The sequence below is a fragment of the Arthroderma uncinatum genome, assembly GCF_011692745.1.
Source record: "Arthroderma uncinatum strain CBS 119779 chromosome Unknown scaffold1, whole genome shotgun sequence".
NCBI lineage: Eukaryota > Fungi > Ascomycota > Eurotiomycetes > Onygenales > Arthrodermataceae > Arthroderma > Arthroderma uncinatum.
Window position 1 is genome coordinate 5,329,602 of NW_022983863.1, and position 25,844 is coordinate 5,355,445.

General features: G+C 49.5%; 6 protein-coding genes across 6 annotated transcripts; 3 read left to right on the forward strand and 3 right to left on the reverse strand.

The window, feature by feature from the left end:
* Nucleotides 1-4,668: 4,668 nt before the first annotated feature.
* GIQ15_01613 (uncharacterized protein) lies at nucleotides 4,669-6,974 on the reverse strand (the record flags this gene model as incomplete). Its single annotated transcript, XM_033549030.1, has 2 exons — nucleotides 4,669-6,273; nucleotides 6,342-6,974. 2 exons carry the CDS (start codon nucleotides 6,972-6,974, stop codon nucleotides 4,669-4,671), a joined length of 2,238 nt encoding a protein of 745 aa, XP_033409981.1.
* Nucleotides 6,975-7,239: 265 nt separating this feature from the next.
* On the reverse strand, nucleotides 7,240-7,749 carry GIQ15_01614 (uncharacterized protein; the record flags this gene model as incomplete). The annotated part of the gene is made up of 1 exon (XM_033549031.1): nucleotides 7,240-7,749. The coding sequence occupies one exon, from the start codon at nucleotides 7,747-7,749 to the stop codon at nucleotides 7,240-7,242; it is 510 nt and encodes a 169-aa protein (XP_033409982.1).
* Nucleotides 7,750-12,291: 4,542 nt separating this feature from the next.
* Nucleotides 12,292-14,440, reverse strand: GIQ15_01615 (uncharacterized protein; the record flags this gene model as incomplete). The annotated part of the gene is made up of 6 exons (XM_033549032.1): nucleotides 12,292-12,479; nucleotides 12,546-13,202; nucleotides 13,263-13,543; nucleotides 13,591-13,816; nucleotides 13,892-14,336; nucleotides 14,387-14,440. 6 exons carry the CDS (start codon nucleotides 14,438-14,440, stop codon nucleotides 12,292-12,294), a joined length of 1,851 nt encoding a protein of 616 aa, XP_033409983.1.
* Nucleotides 14,441-18,655: 4,215 nt separating this feature from the next.
* Nucleotides 18,656-19,820, forward strand: GIQ15_01616 (uncharacterized protein; the record flags this gene model as incomplete). Its single annotated transcript, XM_033549033.1, has 5 exons — nucleotides 18,656-18,786; nucleotides 18,833-19,012; nucleotides 19,076-19,096; nucleotides 19,142-19,183; nucleotides 19,238-19,820. 5 exons carry the CDS (start codon nucleotides 18,656-18,658, stop codon nucleotides 19,818-19,820), a joined length of 957 nt encoding a protein of 318 aa, XP_033409984.1.
* Nucleotides 19,821-20,267: 447 nt separating this feature from the next.
* GIQ15_01617 (SILG protein) lies at nucleotides 20,268-20,903 on the forward strand (the record flags this gene model as incomplete). The annotated part of the gene is made up of 1 exon (XM_033549034.1): nucleotides 20,268-20,903. One exon carries the CDS (start codon nucleotides 20,268-20,270, stop codon nucleotides 20,901-20,903), a length of 636 nt encoding a protein of 211 aa, XP_033409985.1.
* A 1,437-nt stretch (nucleotides 20,904-22,340) lies between these two features.
* Nucleotides 22,341-23,194, forward strand: GIQ15_01618 (uncharacterized protein; the record flags this gene model as incomplete). The annotated part of the gene is made up of 2 exons (XM_033549035.1): nucleotides 22,341-22,371; nucleotides 22,422-23,194. The coding sequence occupies 2 exons, from the start codon at nucleotides 22,341-22,343 to the stop codon at nucleotides 23,192-23,194; spliced, it is 804 nt and encodes a 267-aa protein (XP_033409986.1).
* Between the last annotated feature and the right edge of the window lie 2,650 nt (nucleotides 23,195-25,844).

The following is a 25,844-nucleotide window of genomic DNA, read 5'->3' on the forward strand; positions in this document are numbered from 1 at the left end:
GCTGGGTGTCGATGGATGATTGTTTACAAGGAGGGGGGGCTAAACAGGCCAAACACTAGGCTCCAACGCTATCAGAACCTATTAGACAAGCCAATGATCGGGTACAGTTGTGACGTCTCCGGAACGCAGGTCAGTCAGCTCAAAGCTACTAATGTAAGGGAATCTGTTGAACGGAGATTCGGTGTAATACTGCCTGATCGTACGAAACACGTTAGTCAACTACGCCGTTTCATTAAATATCAGTGTCAGCTCTCCATCATCGAACAAATGCTACGCCCGGCGTTTTAACGCCTGTTTCAGCTGTAGCTGGCATCTCCGCGATGGCAAGATACATGGCCGTATGAGGAACATAAATAGGAGCTCAATATCGTGTATTTAGATGATCAGTGCTTGATAGATTGAAATCTCATAGATTGCTCCAGACCCACCTGACCAATCAAATCAATCAAATATCTCGTATCTCAGAGAAATCGATCTGGTTGAAATGTTGTCTCTGCCTCAGGACTTGTGTTTATATCTTCGAGCCATTTCCTCTCTCTTTTATAGCATGGTAGAGCTGCATGAGACGACCGTAGGGCAGACCCGAGCATTCTTGCTGCGGCATATTGCTGATATTCTCCTTGAGGTTGCCGTCGTGGCTTGCAGAAGTAGCCAGGAAATGGGCCTCTCTTTTTTGCATAGGCATTGTCCTGCATCATGTAGCTATGTTTGTCCTAAACAGCTATGTCTAGATTAGAATAAACGGCGGCATGTATTACTGCTGCCCCCAAGGGTTGCATAATATAAGTTAGTGCCGCGCAAGTAACAAGAACCCGGAGTTTTTACTTTTTGTTTGAGCTGGCATCACGCTAAACCATACTTGGACCGGCAGCCAAGCCCATCTTCCACTTATTTGCCTGTATTCCTAGGCATTCCCATACGTTCTCATATATTCTCACGAATTCTCACATATTCTCACTACCTGCACATATTCTAGTTTGTTATATTTCGCACACATTCCCACACTTTGGCATGTATTCTCATCTTTTCTCCATCTCTCACATATATTCTCACCCTGCTATTTGCACTCACAATTTGGTATAGCTTGAGAGTAAAATAAGTGCCCCCACGAAGACTAGGACATCCCCAGAAGAGACATTGTTCCAATATATAAAGAAAGAAGAGGCTCACTTCGATGACAAAGCCCAGTCGTTGAATGATGAACAGATGGAAACGGCTCGGTCCCGCCTCAAAATCCTGGTTTCGGACTTCTCCTCATGATCGACTTCTCAAGGTTACAGATTACTACGCGTTCGCAAATTTTTACTACAGGTCTTTTCCGAATTAGGGCCGGAGGTTTTCTTGCTATGCCTTTTGGCGGGATCCGTTACACTTCTGGGCAGAGTAAATCGCCGTGAATTGGTCCCGGCAGTTCGGGTGTGGTAGAGGGCTCTTGAGACGAAGAAGGCTGGGCTGGAGCGGATTGCGAAGGAATTTTGCCAAACCAATAATATTGATGAATTGATAATAGGAAATAATAACACATATGAGTGAAGTTCAATGTCAAGCCTATCACCTATCCCAAACTTCTGATCGTTGATATGGTAATCAGTGTTAGTACGCCAGCCCTCTCCGCAACTCGCGAGCAGTCCAGAGGCCGCCGACCATAGTACCAGCCAAGCGTTGACCGTGCGGGTTGACGACGTACCCGGACTGGAAATATCTGTTCTCGCGAATCAAACTCCACGCTCGGTTTTCGACCTAAGTATAACACAGCTCATAGGGTTCATCCAACGGGTTCAATCGTCGTCTAACAACCCACAGCAATTCACAGACACACTCAATTTGCTTCAACGATACCGTTCCAGTTGTCCAAATTTGGAGTATATACAGCTAATTTATCCATGGTTCGGCCTGCTGCCATCCATCGACATAAACATTGATTCGAAGGTTGGGTGGAGTGCAAAGGTGCAGTTATCTTGCGAGATGGCGGAAGAATTAATAACGTACGCTCGCGCTTCATAAGTCGTGACGCCGGAAGTATCGGACAGCTGGATAGCCTAAAACGGATATTGTCTCGCCGTCCCTGGCCGCGATAACGACGGTTCCTGACAATTTGCTCGTAAGGGTGTATCTTGAAGGGCTGCTATGTATTCTCACAACACCTCCGGGCTCTTGTCTCCTCAACAGAACGGCACGAACTGAAGGCAACGACTCAAATTGTTTCACATCTTTCTAGTTATTATCTAATATAACATCTTCACCGCACTAGAAAGCAGTTAGTCGAAGATTATCATTTAATCTTATTAGTTTATTATTGATATACCAGTCGTTTTGCCGTCTCCTTAAGCTCTTGCTTGTTATCAACGATACCATCTACCGAAATTCCAAGATCCTCAACTTCACCTGCCATGCTTTAAGGGTGGCTGGGACGATATCATATAATGTTTCGACTCTAATATTTAAAATATCTTACAATTTTGATATTTTTCTCGCCGACAGTGGTTATAAAGACTGTAGAAAGGGCTTGGAAGACGGCAGGCGGTGAACGGCGCCTGGGATAGCTTGAGGTGGCATGGTGGGGCATTTAGGCGGAAACTCTGCCCAACGCCCGCGGACTGTCCACTTGACTCAGCTAGAGAGCTATGCAGTATTCTCGCCGATTATCATCGGTTTTCATTAACCAAGAAAATTGGAGCATGGTTCCCCGCCAGCGACTGCCACCTGCCTAATCCGCAAAAAGTGTCAGCAAGAGCCCGGAACAACACGTGATCTACAAAAATACAATTGCTATTGGATGTGGAATGATCATAATAAAACATCATGAACAGAGGCAGCAAAGGCCTGCATATTCTCCTGCCATATGAACTGCCAAGCCGTAATTTTCTTGGAAAGCTCGATGTTGAGTGATGCCATGATAAATGGACAATTTGTGGTTAAGAACGTAGGATATCAATGAATGGCTGGTTGAAGTTGAATCAACACGTTTCATGTAGCCCATATTTAACTTCGCGGAAAGAAGAAATTCCGAAAGCCGTTAGATTATGTCAACTGTTGGCCAACCTGTCTGCTTGACTACGCTTAAAAGTAATCTACAACGCTTCTTCACGCTATACACAAATCTTGAGCGCCAGCTGAATCTATGGCAGTCACCCGTTTTCTAACAATTGCCCATTGAAGCCGACAGATCTGGCGGTTTGGATTTTGGCGGTCCTGGTTTGTTATCGCGTATCTTGCGTGTTGACGTGGGTCTTCTTGGAAATTTCCAACGAGTGGCTCAGCGTTGTTAGCGGAGACGTCAATGCGCGACCGACAAGGGCTGCGACCAGTCCTCTGACTAGCGAAGTTAGTGAGATGCAGAAACACATGACTACATCCCGCAGAGCCGTTTATGGCTGACCTTTGGGCGCTTGCTTCCCTTCTTTGCGTTGGCAACTTCCCTTAGTAAAACGCGAGCAGAGTCACCGACAAGACTATTACTCGATTTCCAACGAACTGCTCCGATCACCCGCAGGTGAGCTCCCGCAAGACTTTTCCCCTTTCGTCTACTTTAATACCTGGGAAATGCAGGAATGCGGGGAAGTGTACAAATATCTCAGCGCTCACTAAATCCCGGTCAGCGCGAGTGACGGTGGTACTGCCAGGTCTTCGGCATGTATAGGACACAGGAATGGGGACTTATGACTCCAACGAACCGCTGCCAGTCGTTGACATAGGTCGACGGTCCCCGGACCTCCTAGGGGCATAGAGCTAGGGACCGAAGTCTAGGTCGGTCAAAGACATAGCGGCTAAGGCAGGGTGACTACAGCCCACCCCTGGCCTTGGTCTGTGTACAAGAGACAGCTGTCAATAGTCCTTGCTGGTCCATGGACCGCGGTCCTCGGCCCTGGTAGGCCTGAGGAAGGCAGACTTGTGGCCAATCTAGCCAACGGACGATGCTAGCCATCAGTCAGGTTACTAAGGCCCTATATAGACCGAGGAATTGCCGCCGAAGACCTATATGACCTTCGAGCTAAGAATAAACAGCTGGCACTAGTATTCAGACTGAAACGGATACCATCCCACTGCAGCGGGATCGGACCATGAATAGATATACACCCACCATTCTGAGATTATATCTCTACGCCGGGCAGACTTAAGCACGCCTGGGTGGTTGTTTGCAGGAGATTTGCCCACCTCCCTACGTAAAGCCAAAGCCTAGATTTGCTCTAATATGCACTCGCCCTAGTTAGAAATCAACTTACCATAGCAAAACAAGGGCACGAGTAGACCCACATTAACCTTTTTAGGTTGGTCCCTGGTGCACCTTGGCGGCGGGAAGCAGGGGGCCACATTTATATGCGTGGTCTAGCTAACGTCATAGAACATTCGAGAAGGAGCCTGACACGATTCCCGTCAGAAGGACCTTGCAGTACCCTCCGTTTAATAAAATCGGTCACATGTCGTTGTGGCCTCCTTGGAAATATCCAACGAGGGGGCTTTCTCTTGTAGACATCGCACAACCAAGTTTAATAATGTTTCGATTTGGAGGAGCTGGCGGTGAAGCAGGGTCAACCGGGTAAAAATTGTCTCATTCTGTGAATGATAGTTGACAGAATATATAAATATAACATTATATGGCATTCATCCAGCCCTTGGATGCGCTCCTATAAACTAGAAAGAATTGATGTACATAAGTAAAAGAAAAGCTCAGTTTAACCCAATAACATCAGGTTCCTTCTGGGCTTCTCGAAGAACTTCCCTCATGCTAGAATACAGGCTCTTATCAGGCGATTTCCACCTTCCACCATTGGGAAATACGACTCGCCGTAGCTTATTGACACAAGGAACGAGCGGCCGGTAGTATTCCGTAAAGTGTTCAGCCGTAGACTTGAGAAAGTCTCTTTCGTCACCTACTCTACCTTTCTTTAACTCAGCGAGCTCCTCCGTATCCATAAAGTTCCACTTCTCAAAGCGTTCAACAACCCGGCCTTTCCCAGGGCCTTCGTAGTGGATGCATATCCAGAACAAGACCCAGAAGAATGATTCAAGATCATGCATGAAGGAATGTTGTTCATCGTCCAAGAGAACTCCAATCGCCATGAACGCTCGCGTGCCGGTCTTGCCTCGCGCCCCCGAAGCATCTTCCCGGTCTTCTCTGATGGCAAGATCCAGATCGATGATGAACGCCTTCCAAGACGTGTTTCCTGCGTCCTCGTTGATCATGAGATTGTTGGGAGATATGTCGCTCTGGAGCATGCCAGCCTGGTGGAGAGACTCGTATCCTTTGATGCATCCTTCCAGCGCGGCGAGCAAGGCAACCCTCGAGCTCGCCCTGTAGATCGGCTTGCCGTAATCCCGAACGATGACACGACGATGGACACGATTGGGAGTGGAGGGGGGGTGGGACTGCGTGCGTTTGCTGGGAGGCAACGACGGCTCGACACACGTGGAAGAGCGTTTCCGACTGGCGGCCCGGCTGCTCCCCTTGCGAGACCCGCTCCTGCTCAGCGGAGGCCTGGAGCCAGCTTGTTTGTAGTTATTTGCAGTTGTGATGTCGAAGCCCTTCCTCGCGCCGTCGCGGATGTCGTCATCTCTACCCCCTACCTGGACCGTCTCATGATGGTAGTGGCGCGCAACATTGACAACCCCCTTCTCCGTGGCTTCGCGTAGCAACTCCCCCTCCTCATCGCGCTCCGGATACTGCCACGAGTCTTTAACCACGAGGGTTGCTCGGGATTCGTCTCCGTCGCGATGCGTCTTCCAGCATGTTGTCGCTCGCCCGGAAACGCAGGCCGCGCGCCGGACCACCTCGTCGATGACCAGACGCTCCTCTCTGCCGTCCCGCTTTATTTTGATGTAGCGTGAGCCGTCTGCATTGGTGACAATCGTCGGATCGAATCCGAGCTGCTCCTCGTTCATCAGCAGATACCCGAGAATGGCCGAAGCAAATTGAAGGCCCTCCTCGTGGATATCGAACCGTTCCGACGCGATCCCTCCCAGACGGTTGAACTGCCACAGCCTCATGCGCGACCCGCAGAGCGTGAAGCTCGGCACGAAGAGGCGGGAGTCCTGCGCGGCCAGCACCTCTCTCGCGTATCTCCCCAGGTCGAGCCTTGACTGGGTTTCGTAGCCCGGGTCGTTCTTTAGCTCCCCCGGAACGAGTATCTGCGACCAGGCGTACTTGCCGTCCTCGAGGGGGTCGGTCCCGTCCATAAAACCGATATCCAGCTTCCGCTCAGCCGTAGAGCCCTGCAACGGTTTATTTGGCTGCGCCAGGGGCCTTCTTCGAGCCGCCTCGTCGGGCACGTGTTCCTTAAAGAATTGTTTAAGTTTGTCTATGACCCCCAACAACCAGGCCAGCACGGGTGCCTCCTTCGCACCATCCGGCCATCCAGTCCAGCCGGTCCCCTCGCGGTACAGTGGATCTTCTCCCTCCTTACATCTCCCAAAGACCGCCCGCGCGTTGGTCTGCAGCTCTGGGATATCTCAAAGAAGGCATCATAAAAACCCGGTATGTCGACGTACATATCGCCCAGCTCCTCCTTCAGAATGCCGTCCACATGTTTTCGGTGTTCGCTCGAGTTGGCGAAGCTGCTTGTGTTGCGAAGCCACGGGGTCTGTTGGAAAGAGGGCAGCGGGCGAGGCGGAGGCGTAGACTCGGTGACGGCGTCGTAGACCTTGTTCCAGATGGCTTCATCGGGCTCCTTGTCGCGGACTGCTTGTAAAAGAGGGAGGAGAGACTCAACTTCAAAGTTGGCCGCAATACGTAAAATGTCCGTGTAAAGTGCACCAGACCCCCTTGCAGAAAGCAATATGCGGCAAGCAGGAAGAGTTGGTAAAGCAATAAGAAAATCAAGCACTCTGTTCTTAGCGTTGTTTTTCTCGTCTCCCTCTGCTGAGATAGAAGTTCCGGAGTCGAATAGTGGTTGACAGATGCCGTACAAGTCACGAAATGCTTCTAGCCGGTCCCCGATCGGGTTGCTGCTTATTATCTCAGATTTGGTGGGCGACATGTTCGGGAACTTGCATAACGGAAGGAACAGTTCGCTGACTTGTCGCGAATCTCGCGCCCGAATGCTGGATAATTGTTAGTCCGGTGTCCGTAATAAGAATGGCTCGGGCGCCGACACCCCGATTTTGGATTAATGACGGATATGAGAAAAGAGAATTGCTTAGTTATATAGTTTCACACCCCCCTTAACAGGGCGTTTTCCTTTCACTTTCACCTGTGGATTCTTCTTCCCCTATTAAATTTTACATAAATACTGGAGCAAAAATTCATGCTGGGACACGAGTAATCTCAGCGAAATCCAAACCGATGCGCCCGCAGAGCTGCCTTAGCGCCTCCTTGTAATGATGTACTTTCGCGATGACTGGCTGGTTCATGTCTCTGAGCTGTGCCACCTGCTTCTTAAGGTTTTTATTCTCTTCTTTAAGGTTTTTATTCTCTGCGGCCAGTGAGAGAAGACGAGACTCATGAATCACTGTGGCCATATCACCCCTTCGCTGGCCCAGAGTGGCTACTTGCTTGGCTCCTCTCCCTATATCCGAGTCCGTCGATGCGGTAAGTGCGCGTGAGGCTTTGTCATCATAAGCTTGGGCTTCCTGGGAGAAAGGTACCCCCGCCTCCCGCCGGGCTCGTTCCAGGTCGCGCTGGATAAGCGCCAAACCCGCCTTGTTCCGCTCTTGTATAGCAGCATGCTCCAACTTTCTTTCCACTGCATCTTGCTCATGCTTGCGCTCCTCTATCTCTCTCTCCGTTGCCGCGATTCTATCTCGGAGAGCCATGTTTGATGAAATCAGACGGCTAGCACGTCTCTCCTTCTCTTCCCGTTGGCGACGTACCCGATCTAGCTGGAACTTTAGACACTGAATGTCTTCTTGAGTGTGACAAATAAACTCGTTTGCCTGCGCCGTATAAACTTCAAGTGCGCTATTGCGATCCTTTTTGTATTAAAGCTCCTCCTCAAGGCGTGTGATTTCATGATCACGCGCTCGTGCCCTTCATATAGCACCTTTCTTCCTAGATATTTTGGTGCTCTCTAACTATTTAGCTGCTAGCTATTGTTTAGTATACTCCTTTTTTAGTCTCGCGTGCTACTCTGAGAGACTTTCGTTCAGCCTCTGATGCCCTGTAACGACTTCGTCATGTAACTTCTACAGGTTATCGAGAACAGCTATCTGGTCGTCGTCCTGGCTGTCGTTGCCGAGCGGAGGTCTGTCGAGATCTGAGTCCGAAGCACAACGCCTTAGCATATTCCTAATAGTTGAACAGTAGGTTGTATATATATTGACGTGATTTGGGTGACAGGTCAGAAAAATGGCAAGGAGACGTAGTGCGAGCTTGTCATGCTTTATACCAGCCATTCTGGGCGCCCATTTCGATATCCTAAATGTGGACTGCGGAATACTCCCAGGTGGCCCCTTGTTCCCATACTGAATAGAAATTCACCACCGTGCGTCATATATATACGAAAAAGGGATATACACCAGCAGGAGCACATTAACCCGTGACATAAATCTATAGATGCTACGGAGGGAGAGATGATCCGGAGGTTCCCAATTCTTATGGGGAACCAGCGAAGAACAAGCATTCAAAGAAAAAAAGAAAAGTTCAGCCAAGGAGACATGCGGATACACTTCGACCCACAGAAGGAAAGTTACCTTGACACAGACGCATCAGACTGCGCGATCGGCGCAAGACTACAACAAAGAGACGACACATGAAGACTACGACTTGTGGCATGTTACGCAAGAACAATGACACCTGCACAACAAAACTATGATATCCAATACTACGGAGGAAGAGGAGATTACCTCGAACAAAGTACCATATATGCATTCCCATTCGAAATTCCTTTTATTGCTGCGCGTAGCGGGAGGACACCGAATGTCAAAGTGAAGCACAGCACATACACCAGTGTAGCTTCAGAAAGGACAGGGGATAGAATTTCCTACTCAATCACCGAGACAGCAGGTACATGATATTCCAGAAGCTCGCCATTCCTGTTCGAACTGGTTCCAGTTTCCGTCGGGTAACAAACAACGAGGCACTGTGAATGGTACGGCCGGCTGTGAACCATAACACTTAACAGCTTTTTGGCTTGGGGCTCTGTCTGGTCTGAATTCCACCGTCCACTCTCGTTTATAACCGTGTCGTGTAATAATGTCGGCGGAAACCTTGAGCTCCCCCTTCTCAATTGAGCACCAGTATTGCCATCTAGGGGTTACTTTTTGATCAAGCACCGGTTCCCAATGGTCGCATTCGGCCAAATAGCTCTGCTTGGGGTCCCCATACTGAACGACGCCCTCTCGTAACTGATTGATAGCTGTAAGGATTCGCTGGGCCATTTGCGGCGGAGGCCGAACAATATCGGAATTCCCCGTGCGGGCTTGTAGGCATGCTGGATTCAAGATATAATGTGAGACCAGGTCACACGACCTATCCACAAGGTGGCTCCGGAATCGAAATTCAGCACTCGGAAACGGAGAATCGACCCTCGCGCGAGATTGACTGTCAACGTTTTCTGGCTGGATCGACCAAAATAACACAAAATAACGCTCGCAATCAGGCGTAATCGGATGGGGCTCAAGCGATAGCTTTGCTATTGGAGCCCGTAATGGGAGGTCGGTTTGCATCCTTATTTCCACCTCTAGGATCGAAAAGACAAGAAAATAGGGAGCTAGGCCTGGCAGTTGATGCAATCCCGATTGAAAGTTGGAAGAGAGCTAGAGAAGAAGAATACAGAGCGAGTTGGTTATCCTTTATACCAGCTACCCTAGGCGCGCGGTTTGCAAGCCGCAAGACTAAGCTGCCCGTTGCGAACCAGGGGTCCGGAGCTCCCTGTTTGTGATATCTCAACGAGGAAAGCTGTGGAGTAATATGCGGCCTTAGCTGCAGACCGTGACATTTGGACGCCTCGCTTCCTCCGTTGGGCCACGAGGAAGGAAGGTCTCCGCGTGTAGTGTCATAGGCGTATGGATATCATGGTAAGCCTATCAGGTAGGAACATAGCACGGCTCGAGAAAGTATTCCGACAAATAATGCAACCGATGCTCATTTCTCTGCGTGCTTTAGTACACTAAATGACGGCTTAGATTTTTCAAGAGATGCTTAGTAAATGGAATAAATATATTTTAGATATCGACGCTTCTCCCGGCTCGCGCCACACATATACAAGGAATTGTTGTTCACCTGCCATCGAGGCATTTACATTGACGTCCCTCCACGGGCTTAATGTGTAGGTGGATTCCTAGCTCCTCCAGCCTGCCTATGTCCTCCTCCAAAACCCATATCCGTAGTCTCATATCGCGATTCATATTGCTCATGTGTAAGAACACCGTAAAATCCAACGTGTATTTCGTCTTGCCTTCGCGAGGAAAGCAAGCACGTTCAAGTCGGCAGTCGTAAAATGTCCCATCCCTACTATGCTGGTACATGTCGTCAAGCTGTATTTTCCGCCTTCTTCTCAGGCTACCAGCAATGAGGCATCGGCCATAGTATCTCTTCATGTCGCTGCCAATTTCCCTCTCGTTTTCCAACAGCATGGCTCTGCGGCGACTGATAAACCGTAGTGGGAGATAAGCACTCGACCAGGACTTTTGGTATTTCTCCAACACCACCGCCAGCAAGGGAGCGTCGACGGTCAACCCGAATCCCCCCCTTTCAAGAAATTTTCGGAATGAGGCGCGGTTGGCCACCACCATGTCTCGTGGATCAGAGGGATTATGGCACAAGGTGAATGGTTGGCCGATTAGGATAGTGTGGATGTATGGGGCGTCATCTACCACTGTAGGCGGGCCCGATGTTGGAGAAAGAGGGTTGTCTTGACCATCATCGTGGCGGTCTAAGGACGGGAGCTGCATAGGGAATGGATTATGTGTCGGGCAAGTATCACAGCGAGTAGGAGAGTTGAAGATTCATCATAGGCTGGTATTTTGGCTTGTTGATAAAACTAGGCGGCATTTTGCTCTCTTTATGCCTTGAACGATGTAGTAGGATCAAGCTCATCGCCCCTTTGAGACGTACGATCTTCATATTGTGACTTGCAGGCTTCCGCATATTTGGTCTGCAAATCTCAATTGGATGAGTTCAAAAATGACCGCCTCTCGCTTGATAAAGTTAGTCAAAATGTGTTGTCTTCCAGCCGAAACAAAAAGGGCGACGCGATATTAGCTGACCCACGCCCGGCAGATTCAAGTGCCGCACTATGGGGAAGCCCGCCAGTGATCGTACGGGAGTGGAGATCCATCTTGGGCGGACACCGCAGCAGGATGTATACTACCTCATTGAAGGACTCGAGCCAAAGCACCAGCCATAGCCTTACAGAAGGGGTTGGTTGCCTAGAATCATAATGTAAAAGAGATGCAAAATTACGTTGTAATACCACAAGCACTTCACGGCCAACGTTAGACATGTTCTTCAACCAAAAAAACACAATCGGGAAGCTAATCAGGGAAAAGAGAGGTAGATATCAGTCAAATAGATGGAATTTGACTTCGATGATCCACATTTTTCAAAGCGAGAGTCATCCTGTCGATCTGGCCCCATTGGATTTGGCAACACACAATCCCCTTCGCCTGATATCCGATTAATCTAAGGGATGGTATTATGATATTCTCTCAGTCCTTGGATTCAAGAAACGGAAAGCTTCGAACAGGGGCGTGATCGTGAAGTCACCTGATGGCGGGGTTTGGATCTTGTGGCTAATCCACTTGCCCCTCCCTCATGTTATATTTTGCGTATTTGCAACTTGGTTTTTATAGTAAGCAAATTTCCACGTCCTCTATATAAATGATAAAACGCCAGCTAGCAGAAAGATACGGTGCTACAATATGACGGGACACTGGTACCTTCGAGAAGAAAACCTCGATAGCACAGTTATTGATGGAACAACCGAGAAACAAGACCTTGAAGACCTAGCCGAATGGGTGCGCACGAAGGGTATCTTTGGGGCACATGAGGGACGATTAATTCTGACGAATCCTGACTTATGTTTGGAATTAAAACGTTTCCTGGCTCGGCCTAATACTCCGAAAAACGTAAGCCTCTAACAAAACAATGAATCGCAACAAACGGCGGCACTTAAATGACATTAATAGATGGTCGCGAGTTATATCGTTAGGTTGCCAGATAACGCTATACTCAGAAGCCTCCCTGGCCCAGCTACTTTACGTACCCTACGAGTTCACCCGAACACTCAGCCGTCTGCAAACCTTCTCGCGGGCGCCAGTACTTCGATAATCAGCCTGTCACCAACATCCATGATAGAATTTCGAGGAAGAGTGAGGATAACGCCCGGAATAGACGGATTGGTTATTCTCAGAAGCTCAACTGAGGTTGGTGGATAAATGCGATGATGGGGATGGAAGTGATCTCATCCAAAGGTTAAAGTCGTTGTCGAGACACCATAAATCCATCTCGAGAACTTCTTTCGGTTGGGCTTCAGCATTTTGGTCAGGATCGCTATTGTTATCTTCTTGGTGCATATGCATATGCGGTGTATTATAAATGATTTCTAGTTGATATTAGCATTTTTCAAAATTGGCATTGTTACGAAAGATTTATATCTATGTATACTTACCTGGTGGTAAGGCATCGAGTTGTGTCCGTCTCTCCGAAGCTAAAGGTGACCCTGGACTATGTCCGGCAAATCTATCGCTTTCCCTCTCCCCTATCAATCTCCTTCGTTGCCAATCCTGGTGCTCACTATCTTCATCTGCTAAGTAGGGCCGCTTGTTCGCGCGAGCTTGCTCTGCAGCGGCTCCGACAGGAAAATCTGGGGGCGGTGGGGTAGAGGACGTCGTTGTCTCATTGCTCCCTATTGTGCCATCTTCGGACCTACCATCAGACAAGAGAGACGAGCTCTGAGTCTCTGTAGCGCTTCCGATCTCACTATTACCACTGGCGTGAGGGCCGTAGTTGCTGGGATCGCCTTCGGCGGATGGCGACAGAGACGAACGTTGAGTATCACCATCGGTGTCGGAGCCGGGTGTCGTCTCACACCTAGCAGATGGTATTCCGTCAAATGCCTGGCCTCCACCGCCCATCGAAGCCCCGTGATTAGGCTCATAGTCATTAGGACAGTCTTCAGCGATACCCTCATTGACATTGTCCTTTGGACTGTTTAGGGGAGCTGAAGCCTCCCTCTGTGGGTTGAAAATAGACCCCTCTCTCGCCCTGTTTGCACGATTTGGCCCCCAAGGGATTGGGGGTATTCCGCCAGATACCGATTGTCGGTCTGGGCCACATTAGTGACGGAATTTCAGAAATTTAGAGACCAAAGGAATTTAAAGCTTACCAATGGCTTCTCTTTTTGGTTCAATGTTTCCTTTCGCAAGTTCTGATCGATCGATATGATTGAACAAGGCCATCATAACCCGACCCTGGCACCGTGAGAGCCCCTCGTAGTCCCAGCCATACCGCAGGAAACCCTCAATTATCAGTTTGGCACCGAGAATATTGAGTCTCTGAGCCTCCGCAGCCTCAAATTTCTGAGACTCCACATCCTGGGCCTGCAAAACCAGCTTTCGAAACTCCAGGGCAAGTTCTACTTCACCATCTACAACTTTGCGGGTCCAGCTATATCATGTCAGCCTTGTACAATCTGTTGCTCCAAGGAAACTTACGTGTCACTACTCAGGTTAAGGCAAATCACATCACCCGGGCCAGAATTCTGAAGCAAAGACAGGTACTGCCGTCCGTATTTCCGGTCGTCCTTAATCGATCTTTTCTGCCTTCCGGAATCCGCTGCGTATTTTTCGATCGCGGCTGTTGAGCGCCTGACTCCCGGAACATGGATGGTAGAAGCTGTTTCGTCGAGTTCGTGAGCGATATATAGCAGTACCAGCCTGCCTGCACACGCAAGATTGTGCTCGCTTTTATCGACGGCTCTTCTTCCAACCTCCATTCGAGCTATTCTCGACTCACCCCTTGGAAATATGTCATACTTGACGCTCCATATATTATTGAGCTCTGATCTGTCCCCTAGAAGCTGTGCAGTAATCTTTTGAATTCGCTCAAGCTTCGCTGTATCTTTGACTCCTTTCCATCGGAAATAATCCTTCGCGATCCTCTCTATCTGGGGACGTTCTTCGCGTAGGATGCTGGGAAAATCCGGCGTTGGGAGAGGCACTGGGGAGGGCGGCGGTGTTGGCGGACGCCATGGATGAATTTTCAGTTCGGATTCGGGTTGGCAGCGGGATGGAGTAGGGTTACGTAGAGGTTTCCGGGGCGGCGGCTGCGGAGATAAAGAATGTGAAGAAGGCTGGAGTGTTTTCTGTGCTGCATGCTGCTGCGACAGATGCTTGAGTAATTTGATGGCATCTTCCCATGGCCCTCTTCTAATGAATTGTTCAAACTCCGATAATAATTGCTAGCAAGATTAGTATGAATAGAACTAAAAAAGCGTCTTGAAATCCGTACCTGCGAATTTAACACGTTAGACGGCGTTAACGCTCCAACATACGGATTCCTCATTTTTCCCCTGGTATTGACCTTTCGATCGTTCGAAATAATCTGGAGAAATTTTGGATAGTCGAGCGGTTCTGCTAAACCACGTGATGTTAGAGGGCGGCCGCCCTCTAACATCACGTGGTCCTTCCATCCGAAAGCCTTTCTTCGATCAGCAGACGACTAAGTGGGGCCCTAAAAAAAGGTTTGGTTTCCTGGCACATCGCCCAGGCCCAGGCTCTTGTCCAAGGGGGCCATCTCCTGGCTAGTACCCAACCAGGGAAACAGTTTCTACAGGTGCTCCCTTGCCCTTCTTGCGAACATTACATTGCCGGCTTCAATGAAAATAGCAGATTCACCTGTCTCATATTCTTCGAGGCGATCTATAAAGCAGGCTCACCGCTCTTGGGCTTTAGGGCGCCTTTCCGCCTCTCTGCCTTCCCCCCAGCCTTGCGCCTACACATGATCTCCCATCTTCGTCGCCTGGCGGTCCGGTTGACAAGATGTCCACATTTGATATCTTCTGCTGCTTTCCTTGGCGGGCCGAGCAGCCTTCGTCCCCTTGCGAAATCCAATATCGACGTGGCTTTCCGTCGCTAGGGCCGAACGAAGGTTCGTCCTCCCTTTCGGACACATACTGCCCTCCGCCACCCATGTCTACCGGCGGCCGCCCATGCGATTCTACCCCCTACTTTGAGGCGAATTCGGAACGTGCTGCTCTACCCAAACCGCCTCTACCTTCCCCGACAATAAAAGCACCATCAATAGATGCAGCGTATTTCAACAGCTGTGCCCCATACAGTCACGAGCAAATGGGTAGCTCCACACCCGATCCACGTCACCCGCCAAACCCACCGAGCGCGGGTGCCGAAGGACAGAACCTCCGCTCTCTAGGCTGGAGAGACACTCCCCCAGTGCCAGAGTGCCGAAAGAGCACAGGTGGCGCAGCGCTCCCATCACGTTCGAACGGTTCTTTCATGGACCTTCGGAGCCCCTGGCAGGAAAAGCGTGATAAAGTTTTTGGTATGCTCTCCTTTTGGGAGCAACCTACCTGGTCTGGATGGCGGTATATCTGAGATACGAGATATTTGATTGATTTGATTGGTCAGGTGGGTCTGGAGCAATCTATGAGATTTCAATCTATCAAGCACTGATCATCTAAATACACGATATTGAGCTCCTATTTATGTTCCTCATACGGCCATGTATCTTGCCATCGCGGAGATGCCAGCTACAGCTGAAACAGGCGTTAAAACGCCGGGCGTAGCATTTGTTCGATGATGGAGAGCTGACACTGATATTTAATGAAACGGCGTAGTTGACTAACGTGTTTCGTACGATCAGGCAGTATTACACCGAATCTCCGTTCAACAGTATATATCGTGAAGTAGCACGTGTATGTTCCTTCGTTGTCTGAATGGTTTCCAATATCTCTCATCCTTTACTACCCTCTAGGCTAGAAGGGTTCTATTTCGGGGAATGCTACCCTAGCCCTCCACTGCTATATGTACTACGCATGAAAGGTTTTATTGCTTGCTTGCCCTAAATTCTCTCGTTTATTACCGTCCTGTGTGACAATGCAAGCCCCCTCGCCGAAAGTTTCTGATGAGCCTCACTTCATGTTACGTAACAGGGAAAGCGTCGATCTGTCATCTGACCCACAGATTTGGCTTCCGGGCGGTTAAATACACAGTGGTCTTCTACATGCTCATTTTTTCTCTGTGCCATTATTTGTGCTATTAATCAAGCCATACGTTGTCTGTATAAAAATTATCAGCCCCCACTTTATCCGCTCAACTATCTACGCTCACGTATTATTTATTATACATATGTCCTCTCCCAGAAGCGGCCGCCATCTGTTCACGTATATTCTGAGCAACCCCAGCTCCGTTACCACACCCAGAAACACGACCAGGATACGTCATCCGAGATAAAGTTATTTCCTGTTTGCACTTTCCTCCCTGGACACTCCCTCCCTGGGCGTTTCCCGTCTACTGCCACCGGAGGCGGGCACATGAGTCTAAAACAACCGCCACACACAGTGTTTGACCACCACTCATAGGCTATAACCTTCTCAATGAAGACAATGTCGTCTAGTTCAGGCGGGGACTCTCTGGTATCTGCCGTTTTCTGATCGATTGGGGGAGCCATCTCTTCTCGGGTTCGTCGAATGTGGGGCCGAATGTGGGGCCGACCGGCTCCTGGCTTGGGCTTGGAATTGCCTTTCAACGTAGGGCCAAGCGTTGAACGCGACGTCTTATTTTTCAACACATCTTTGATATCCCGGTTGCCGGAACTGTCGTCCTCTTGCGTGCTATCTGAGTCTGTTTCCCACACTGAGTTGCAGGGTGCAAGGCTTCCTTTTGGGTCTGATAAAGGCGGTGGCTGGCTCATCGCTTCGGTGGTGGTTGGGGTTTAGGCACACCAGTGGTATCGTAAGCTCCCCGTCCGCAAGGCGTGGTCTCGAGGTTATGGGTGCTTAAGATTGTCATGAGTTTGTGGTTTCTTAGAAAGGCGGTTAAGAGGACGAACGGGAATAACCAGAAATAACATGGCCTTATATATTATATATTCTGCCCCATGAAGATGTTACTAGGCGTGATCGTCTAATCTAGAGTATACTGTGAACCAACCAGCGATTATGAGCAAAAACCGGCACAAGCTTCAAGCAGACGAATAGGATATGTAAATGCCAACGCTCTTGGGACAGAAGCTTCCAAGGCACTTTTACAATCTAGGCCCCTCGTGCACAACATGGCGGAGTGGACGGTCCAGGGCTGCATAAAGAGGCACGACTGCAAATGCGCCATCGGCCCATCGTGCCCCAGTCCCCAGACGGCTGGCTGACCGAACCACCCTGGAGCAACAGTCAGCACCTCGCTTCCGCAAAATGATCTGATAACGATTCATCAATCACCCTATTGAGCGAGGCTCGTGTCGTTGGAGCAAACACAGCTGCACCGCAGGGGTACGTGCAAGGGAGTCCCGCGACCGCCGAACCATGTTCTAGTTCAGAGCAGAATGCACAACGATCGTCCCGGAGAAGCTGGAGCTGGGCAGAGTTGTGATGCAGGGAGATGCAAAGCTATGCGGACTAAATCCAGCTGGTGGGTGGATATATAAGGGCGGCACCCCTCGCTATCCTTAAGACATGTCTAACCAAACGCAAGTGTTACGTTGCAGGACCGCATTCCGACCCAATCTTCTATGGTCCTATAGCTTATCAGCAGTGATGACCTACACTATCACCGCCTGCAATTCTTGTCGAAAAAGAAAAATTCGATGCGGGAATACGCGTCCATGTCACAATTGTCAGCATTACGCTATAAGCTGCAAAGCAGTGAGTACAACTAATATATTGGAGCTCTCGGATTTTAACCAACTCCTCGATAGGGTCAATGTCAACGATGTCATCGCCTATCTTTAGACTGTAGCGGTGGATCTTCATGTTTGGGGTGCAACGAGTCTGGGAACCATGCGTATGGACTGTAAGTATAAGTTATTTTTCCGCGTAACTACACACGAGCACATTGTACTAAAGTCCAGCAGCGTGATAGCTATACGAATTTGCGAAAGCAATATCAAACCCTTTATGTCGTATATCAAAACGTTCGCGGTACACTCGTCGCAGAGGAAGAGGCACATAAGATATTAAAGCAAAAATATGACACCCTAAAGTGGAAACTCAAGACGGTAGCACGTGCAGGAAAACTGACTCAGAAGTTATTCAGGCAGCAGCGACACGCGGGCTGTATGGCCGGAGGAGGAGCTTCGTGAGTACTGTGGTTCTTCTTCTGCCGATTATCTTTGTATCTTATAATCTATGATGTACTCTATAAAGCAAGTGCCCCAGACCCATTCGGTCTTTAACGCGATGTTTTTGTGCTTGCCGTGCCGTTGGACTGCTCGGGATCGTTTATGGGAAGCTGTCCAATAGGGGGCTCAGGCGCCATACAACGTATGTTTTACCTAGTCCCAATTGGTTACGCTCTGCCTCTCCCTTGGGTCCCAAGCCAATGACCTACGTCTGCGAATACTGTATAGTCCACCAAAGTGCGCAGACAGGAATGCACGACGCATGATGAATTGGCAAGGGATAGCCTGTCTGCCAGCCGGTGATGGTATTGCCAGATTTTGCTATAGGAGAGCTCGTTCTATATAAAGCCGCATCTCCTGCTGTCTTTATTCATTGTCATCAAGTTACTTCCTACACTACATCAGATTGACGGTTCACGATTCGCCATGGGCGTTATAAAATATACAATTTACAGCGGCAGCGGCGATTATCCAGCTCAAAATGACGAGGTGAAGGCGGCATACTTATGCTACCTTAAAGGTAACAATAACCAGGAGGGTTATCGGGAAGAAAAGCAGTAAGTCCTCTTCCGCACATTCTAGACTGTTACTAACCCTTGGTAGGGTCATCATGAAGGGGGACCCGGGCTGTTACAAATTCCGAATTGGGGAAGGACAAGTGATTTCTGGTAGCATCACCTCGGGCATTAGATCTGTTGCAGCGCTGAGTTATTTTCTACTAGGGTTTGAAGAGGGGGTCTCTCATATGAGACCCAATGAGCTGAGCTTCCTCGACGTCACCAGGTTCGCGCTCTTCCGCATTTAAATAACTATGGTTAGTATGGTCCGTTTGCTAACCCAAACTAGTGACCGCGCATGCGGTGATATGTATGGGAGACTCTTCTCTTTAAGGTATTCTACTTACATTTTTAGGGGATTTCCCGGGTCAATACCGCCAAACTCGGATATGCTTTTGTATGAATCCCTTCTCCTCGCGTCCTTGGCTTGAGTAAGGCTAACGGCCCACAGCCTTGTCCGCATAGAGAGCATCACTCGGCCCGATTCCGAGAGGATATATGGCTGCACTTTCAAAGATTGCATTCGCTTGTTTGGTAATTATAACGCCTGGGTCGAGCACGAAAGGAAACAACACTGCACACGTGAGATCTGGCGGTGCGCCGTGGCCAATCAGAATGGGGAGGAATGTGCCAAGCTGTTTGAACGTGCCCAAACATTCAGGCAACATCTAAAGGGTGATCACGGGTGTGCACCGGAACCGGAGGAAGACTATGTCAGTGACTGCTATATAGGAGGTGATTATCAGGGTCGATTTTGGTGTGGTTTCTGCAGAAAGACCTGCCCCGTGGCGGAAGAGGGGTTTGAAGCAATGGAAAAGAGACACGAGCATGTCGGCGGCCACTTCAAGGATGGGCAGAGTATCACTGAGTGGGTGGATGCTGGAGGTCGCGAGCCAAACTGGTCCAGCACCCCTGATAGAGTACTCGAAGTCGTCGGCCTTCCCACGCCTGAGTGTGTGATTCTCCAAAATGGGTTGATTTCTAGGGCCCGAGCCATTAGCCACACCTCTTTGTGTCACCACTACACTGAGTAGAATTCATGCCTCTTATATCGGATATCTCGGGATTAATCATATCAGAGGAAGACGAGCTGAAGCGCTTCAATCAGCCATTACATTACGTCATAGAAACTTATAACACGGGCAAAACCCCTTTATATAACCACTAGTAATAGAACCTCCACAGGCCATTAGTTGCTCCGTTATAAAAATGCCTGAACCCTTCTCGTCCCTCCCCCTTTCTTTTTACAACATGAGGATAAGTAACATCAATAAACTAGGGTGGTTAGCATCACAAGTTGAACACGACATACTAACTTTGGCATTTCCCCCAAGTATTTGATACCCCTAAACCGACAGCCACCTCGATCTCAGTCCACATATATAACCTGCGCCGCCCATCAGCGGCTGCCGCCATGGCTCTCAAGTTTGGTCTCACGGCGTGCTTCGTTCACCTAATCCCCCTTGGTATCTACAGGCAGGATGGACCCAGCTTTCTCTGTTGGAGAGTACCGCCCTCATCTAGAACCCGTACCGAGCTCGGCCAACGACAACTTCTTGATCAACGACGACTTTGACCTCGTCTCCCCTTACGCGTTCGGGCGGGATATGCCCAATTCTCTCGCCGCCACTACCCAGCAAGCGCACGCTGACTTTGCGGTCACTCTGGCTGTGCTGGAGCCTAGCATAAATAATACCCAGGATGACGTGGGTCTGCCCGCCAGCCGACCTGAGATCACGGTATTTGAAGCGGGCATCTACAGCTGTACCTACCGCGGCTGCACCCGCCGCTTCGACACTCCCGCGTGCCTGAAGAAACACCGCAGAACCCACCTCTCTATTCCTGGCCGCGGCCTCAGCGTACGCAACTCGCAAACCGGCCCTTACCGATGTGACCGTATCAACCCATCGACGGGTAGGCCGTGTAGTAGAGAATTCTCCCGGCCGTACGACCTCACCCGCCACGAGGACACAAAACACAACGTCAGCAAACTGAAGATTCGATGCCACCTGTGCGAGGAGATTAAGACCTTTTCGCGTAACGATGCCCTTACGAGGCATATGCGCACCGTCCATCCCAGTGTTACCTGGCCCGGAAAAGCGGAAGCGCGGCAGTGATCGATCGATCGATTATTTATCGGTCGTCCCGGAGTGATGGGGTCCGCTCAGTGAACGTACGGATACAGCATATCCTCAACGTATTTGGCCCTGAGATACATGAAGCAGTCACCGAAAGCCCGATGCGCAGGAAGGAACTAGCGGAGGGGATGCGTGTGACAGAGTGGGTGTCAATGATGCTCACAATGAATGGGGCTATTATCAACTTAGCTCTTGGTTTAGACGGAGGCGTCAAAATACAAACAAGCTATATACCTATGCCTTTCTATCCTTCCTTCACTTTTCAGCCTTTGATGTACAACTTAATACCGGATTCAACCCGGCCCTGCCCGTTTGAACCTTGTTGATAAATTCCAGTTGAAGCTTATATCCGAGCAAATTTCACAGTTGCATCTAACTGTGACTTTGAAACCCGCTGGGACCTGTCCTGTCGCTTCCTTTGAGGGCTCGTTATGTTCCCAGTGTGGAGGTGTGCTCATGTCTGCCGTGGGATCCCAAACCATAATTTGCTTTCTCCTGCCTGTAACTGTTCTATCGTATCCCTTCTCGTCGAACAGTTTAATACTTATGTATTCTTCTTTCCCTCTCAATGCTTCTCCCGGTTTAAAGGGGGTGGAGATCATTTCCGCATATCTAGACTGGCGAGTGGAAACATGTATACCGAGTAGACAACAGGCTATGGCTTCTGAAGAGTCAAACGCAGGGGAACAACGCCTACAGCTGAAAGAGATGAGTGGACGCTCGTGACTGTTTTATGTCCAACCTGGAGATATCATAGCACGTAGTTAAGGTTGTCAGGTGATCACCTGGCGAGTTGCATTCAACCACGTGATACAACGGGCCTGCAGCTGCCAACATAACTAGTGCTTAGTCAGAGATTTCGGTTTTGTGCCATTTACTAGCCCTATCGGTTCAAGCTTGACAAACCGGTCGATCTGCCCACGTATACGTACCTTACACATTTAAATGACTTTTTAAGTTTCAAGAGCGTTAGTGTGGAAGCCAAATCTGGTACTGGCGACGCTAACACCCACACTTCTGTGGATGCTGGTGGCCATCGCATTCCGAACTCTCGTTTTCTCGGTGGAATTTACAGAGTGCGCGTAATACTCAGCACCTTAGTATGTTTTAGTTGAGCCTGGGCGGGCGTCAGGGAAGCATGCGGCGAACTAGATGGCACCTCGTCGACTAGCAGTGCAGCTCTCGCAAATGGAGCAGCAGCACGGCTTTACATAGGTGCTCTTGCTCTATATAAACGGCAGATATCCACCATGACTGAGCCTTTGGAACTGCATTTCTCTTCTATATGTCCGAAAACCCGCCCAGATGTGTGACTATACTCAGGTCGTATACGGATGTGGATGCAAATCCCACACCATTGTACAGGCGTGGTGTGAAATCTACCAGCAAACACAAGTACGGTGCCGACCTAACATTATGAACCCTAGGGAATTAAAGCCTACCTGTGGTACGATTCACCCTAAAATGCAGTGAAGGGCACCTGCTAATAATAGCTAGGTAAATGTCAAGCTTTAGGCCGAAAGGTCTCCAAACGTCCTTCAGAGCCCAAGTTACCTCTACCCTTGGAGATTCTTAGGGAGATCTGTGCATATGCCGATGTCGAAACCTGTGCAAACCTCGCTTGCACAACGAAGCAATGGAACGCGGCGGCATACCCTACGCTATACCGAAGCATTAAGATAGAGAACCCCTCGACTGCTGACCGGCGCGTCAAGGTATTACGAAATACCCTCGGGAATAGCAAGGCAGCAGTAGATATCCGCAGATTCAGTGGAATTTTCGCGAACTACAACTCTCAGTCCCACCTAGGGGAAGTCCTCATGAAAGCAACTAGACTTCAATCGCTGGAAATTTGTTTCCACGGGGATGAGAGACGTGGCCTATGGACACAGAAGGCCTATACGTTTGACTTCTCCTCTCACCCCCACCTCGAAGTCATGCGGGTACCAGGGGTTCTTCTAAGGAGTATGGCAGCAGCCTTGTCGGACCCGCACACAATCGCCCAGCTCATGCCTCCGAGCCTCAAGATCCTTGGAATTCAAGACCGCAGTTGGAATCCCGATGCGGAGGCGGATTTCCCGGAGGTGGACTTCCCGGAGATTATCTTGGACTATATTAAGAAGTCATCTTTGGACTTGTTTAAACTTGAATCAAATCTAACAGAGTGGACAAACAAGAGGGCTACCTTGCGTGCGCTTTGTGAGCAAAAACCAATCAAGCTGGATGACTCTAATTGTGCTTGTAATGCTCGCTTTTTGTATATGGAGTAGGTTATCGAAGCGAATGCAGTTTACAACTCTATGTTTTTCTTTTTATTCTCACGTAATCATATCTTAAGATAGCAAACCATGAGTAGTTCGAACAAGCTAAAGGTCCGTAAACCTTCAAAGCGCCACAGCATAGATTGAGTGGAACTGAAAACTCTCGATGTCAACAAGTTAGCGCGCCCTTAGCAAGCAGTCAACTAGCTGACCGGCCCCACTCAACGGACGTACGTGGTGGAGCCTCCGGAGCCGTTGGTTCATTGGTTCTCAGGGTCACTTATGGGACCGGCTGGTGTAGGAAGGCGGGAGGGAGGTCCCAAGGCCCCTCTTCAATGGCTGGATCAAGGTCGACCAGAAGACGGATTCAAATTTGCCCTGTTGTGACCGCCCGAATGAGAAGGTAAAAAATGCAAGTGGAGGCGGCGAGGTCTGATAACGTATCCTGAATTCAATGGGAACCCCGCCACCCTAAGGAAGCTACCAGGTTTCCTCCCAGAGGCAGCGGACGTGGTGGCCGCCCGACCTTGACCACCAGCGGCGCGGTGTCCCAGCAGGTATACCGATCGACCCTATCCTCGTCGTCTAGTTAGAATATTCCATCGCTGTTGAGAGATGCTGGGCAGGTACGGCCAAGCTCGGCAAATAGTTGAACGTCTCCCCCTTTAATTAGAGCGAACATCGAGTCGGCGTAGTCGGATTTAAGGTGCTCCGCGATGGGCCTGTCGGTTCTGCGGGCGTTAGGTCGGTAACCCAACGACAAGGATAGTCTCATTTGAGGCTGGCCAAAGAGATTCTCGCATCTTTCTCCGCCTGTCGTAGAAACGCCACCGAGAGAAAGGCGAGCTACATGGGGTATTTTCTGCATGTCACGCGTCAGACACGCGTCAGTCCCTTAACAAGTTAACGAAGCACGCACTCGCCGAGCACGTCAGTCTCTGCTCACTCTGTGGATGGCGGCTGTCAGATGAGGCTGTCTACGACTTCTCCTTGCAGGCAACTCTGAGACTGCGTGTAATGTCATTTTACCACCTATCCCTCCCCCGGGCCTCGGCTCTGTCCCCTTTGCGTCTATTGACAAAACAAAAGTCGAGGTGTTTATCCACGAGCGCCGAGAATACCTCCACTACAGGGCTGGATTATCCCTCTTTCGCAATACTTCAAGGCGATGGATGTTAGTTGTCCCTTTGGTGGTGTGTCATAGATTGCTCTGCTCACGATATCTAGCTGCAATGAAGATACCCGGCTTCAGGAGCGATATGTGAACTTCAACATTGCAGAGTTGCGGCGTGTGGCAGCGGAAGCTACAAACCGACCGCAATGTTCTCACATCATCAAACTAGCTAAAGGAGGGTTTAATAAATATTCCTCTTAACCATAGACGAAGGGAGTGAGGTAATCGCACGCATTCCGACCCCGATCACCGGTCCTCGACACTATACAACAGCCAGCGAAGCCGCCACGATGCAATTTCTTCGAGACTCCCTACAGATACCGGTACCTCGGATTCTTACGTATTCATTCACGACTAATAACCCCGTGGGAGCAGAATACATAATAATGGAACAACTACACGGCGAAGCCTTGGGTCGAGGTAGCTTTCTCTATCGACTACCGAGACTGCTAACCTAATAACCCAGGTAGCAGAAATCGAAGGGAAGATATTCAACTTCAAATTCCCGGCGTATAGCAGTCTATACCATAGACATGACATTCCCGCGGAATCAAGGGTGGATTTTTCGTCGGACGGGGGTGATTTCTGCATTAGCCCTATTTACAAACGTCAGTTCTGGCACACGGTGAGAGAGCAGAGATACAGCTCGACCGCGGACCTTGTATATTTCCCCAACCTCGACACACGGGGCATGGGAATATTCTAACGAGATATTAGGGACCACACCTACGGATTGCGTTGCGGCCCCTGCTCGTCGAGAGCTTGCTTGGACATCGACACACAGAAAGCCAAGACCTCGTTGGGCCTTTCTCCTTCCCACTAAAGAGGATATTGATGTTACAGACCATCTGCGGCGCAGCCCAGATAAGTACGCTCATTGGATAACAAGGTTCCGGCACGGAACAACTACTCGGATTACGTGACGATCTGAGGTCCCAAATGCCAAGACGGACTCCAGGTCCACAAAGGGACCTCACTATCATGGTCCACGTATAGGACCTGAAGGAGTAGGTCCACGATGGGACCTGCAGAGCAGATAATGGATGAGGGACCGGATATACCTATGTATATAAGGGCACTCATCGCCTACAGGATCAAGAGTCTTATACTCGCGATCAACACCGCTACAGTTTTACCATACTGCTCAATACAAAGATCACTATTCCATATGCTCACTGAGTACTTCACTTGAATGCCCTTTGCCCATTGAACAGGTCAACTTTATCTTCACTGCTTACAAGGACCTTCAGCCTTCACCCGACCAAGGCACTGACTGAAGCCACACTTGGAACTAAGAGATAGTCTCGCTTTAGTATTCTATCTCGCCCCGGTACCGATCTGTCTCCTACAACAGCATCACCTACCAGCAAGGCTTTTAGGATTATTCCTTTTTATCCTACGACCAGCCTGAACCTCTGACTACCTTTTGGAGTCAAGGAGGGCTAGCGCTTGTAACAATTGACCGAGAGGAACATATCTCACTTT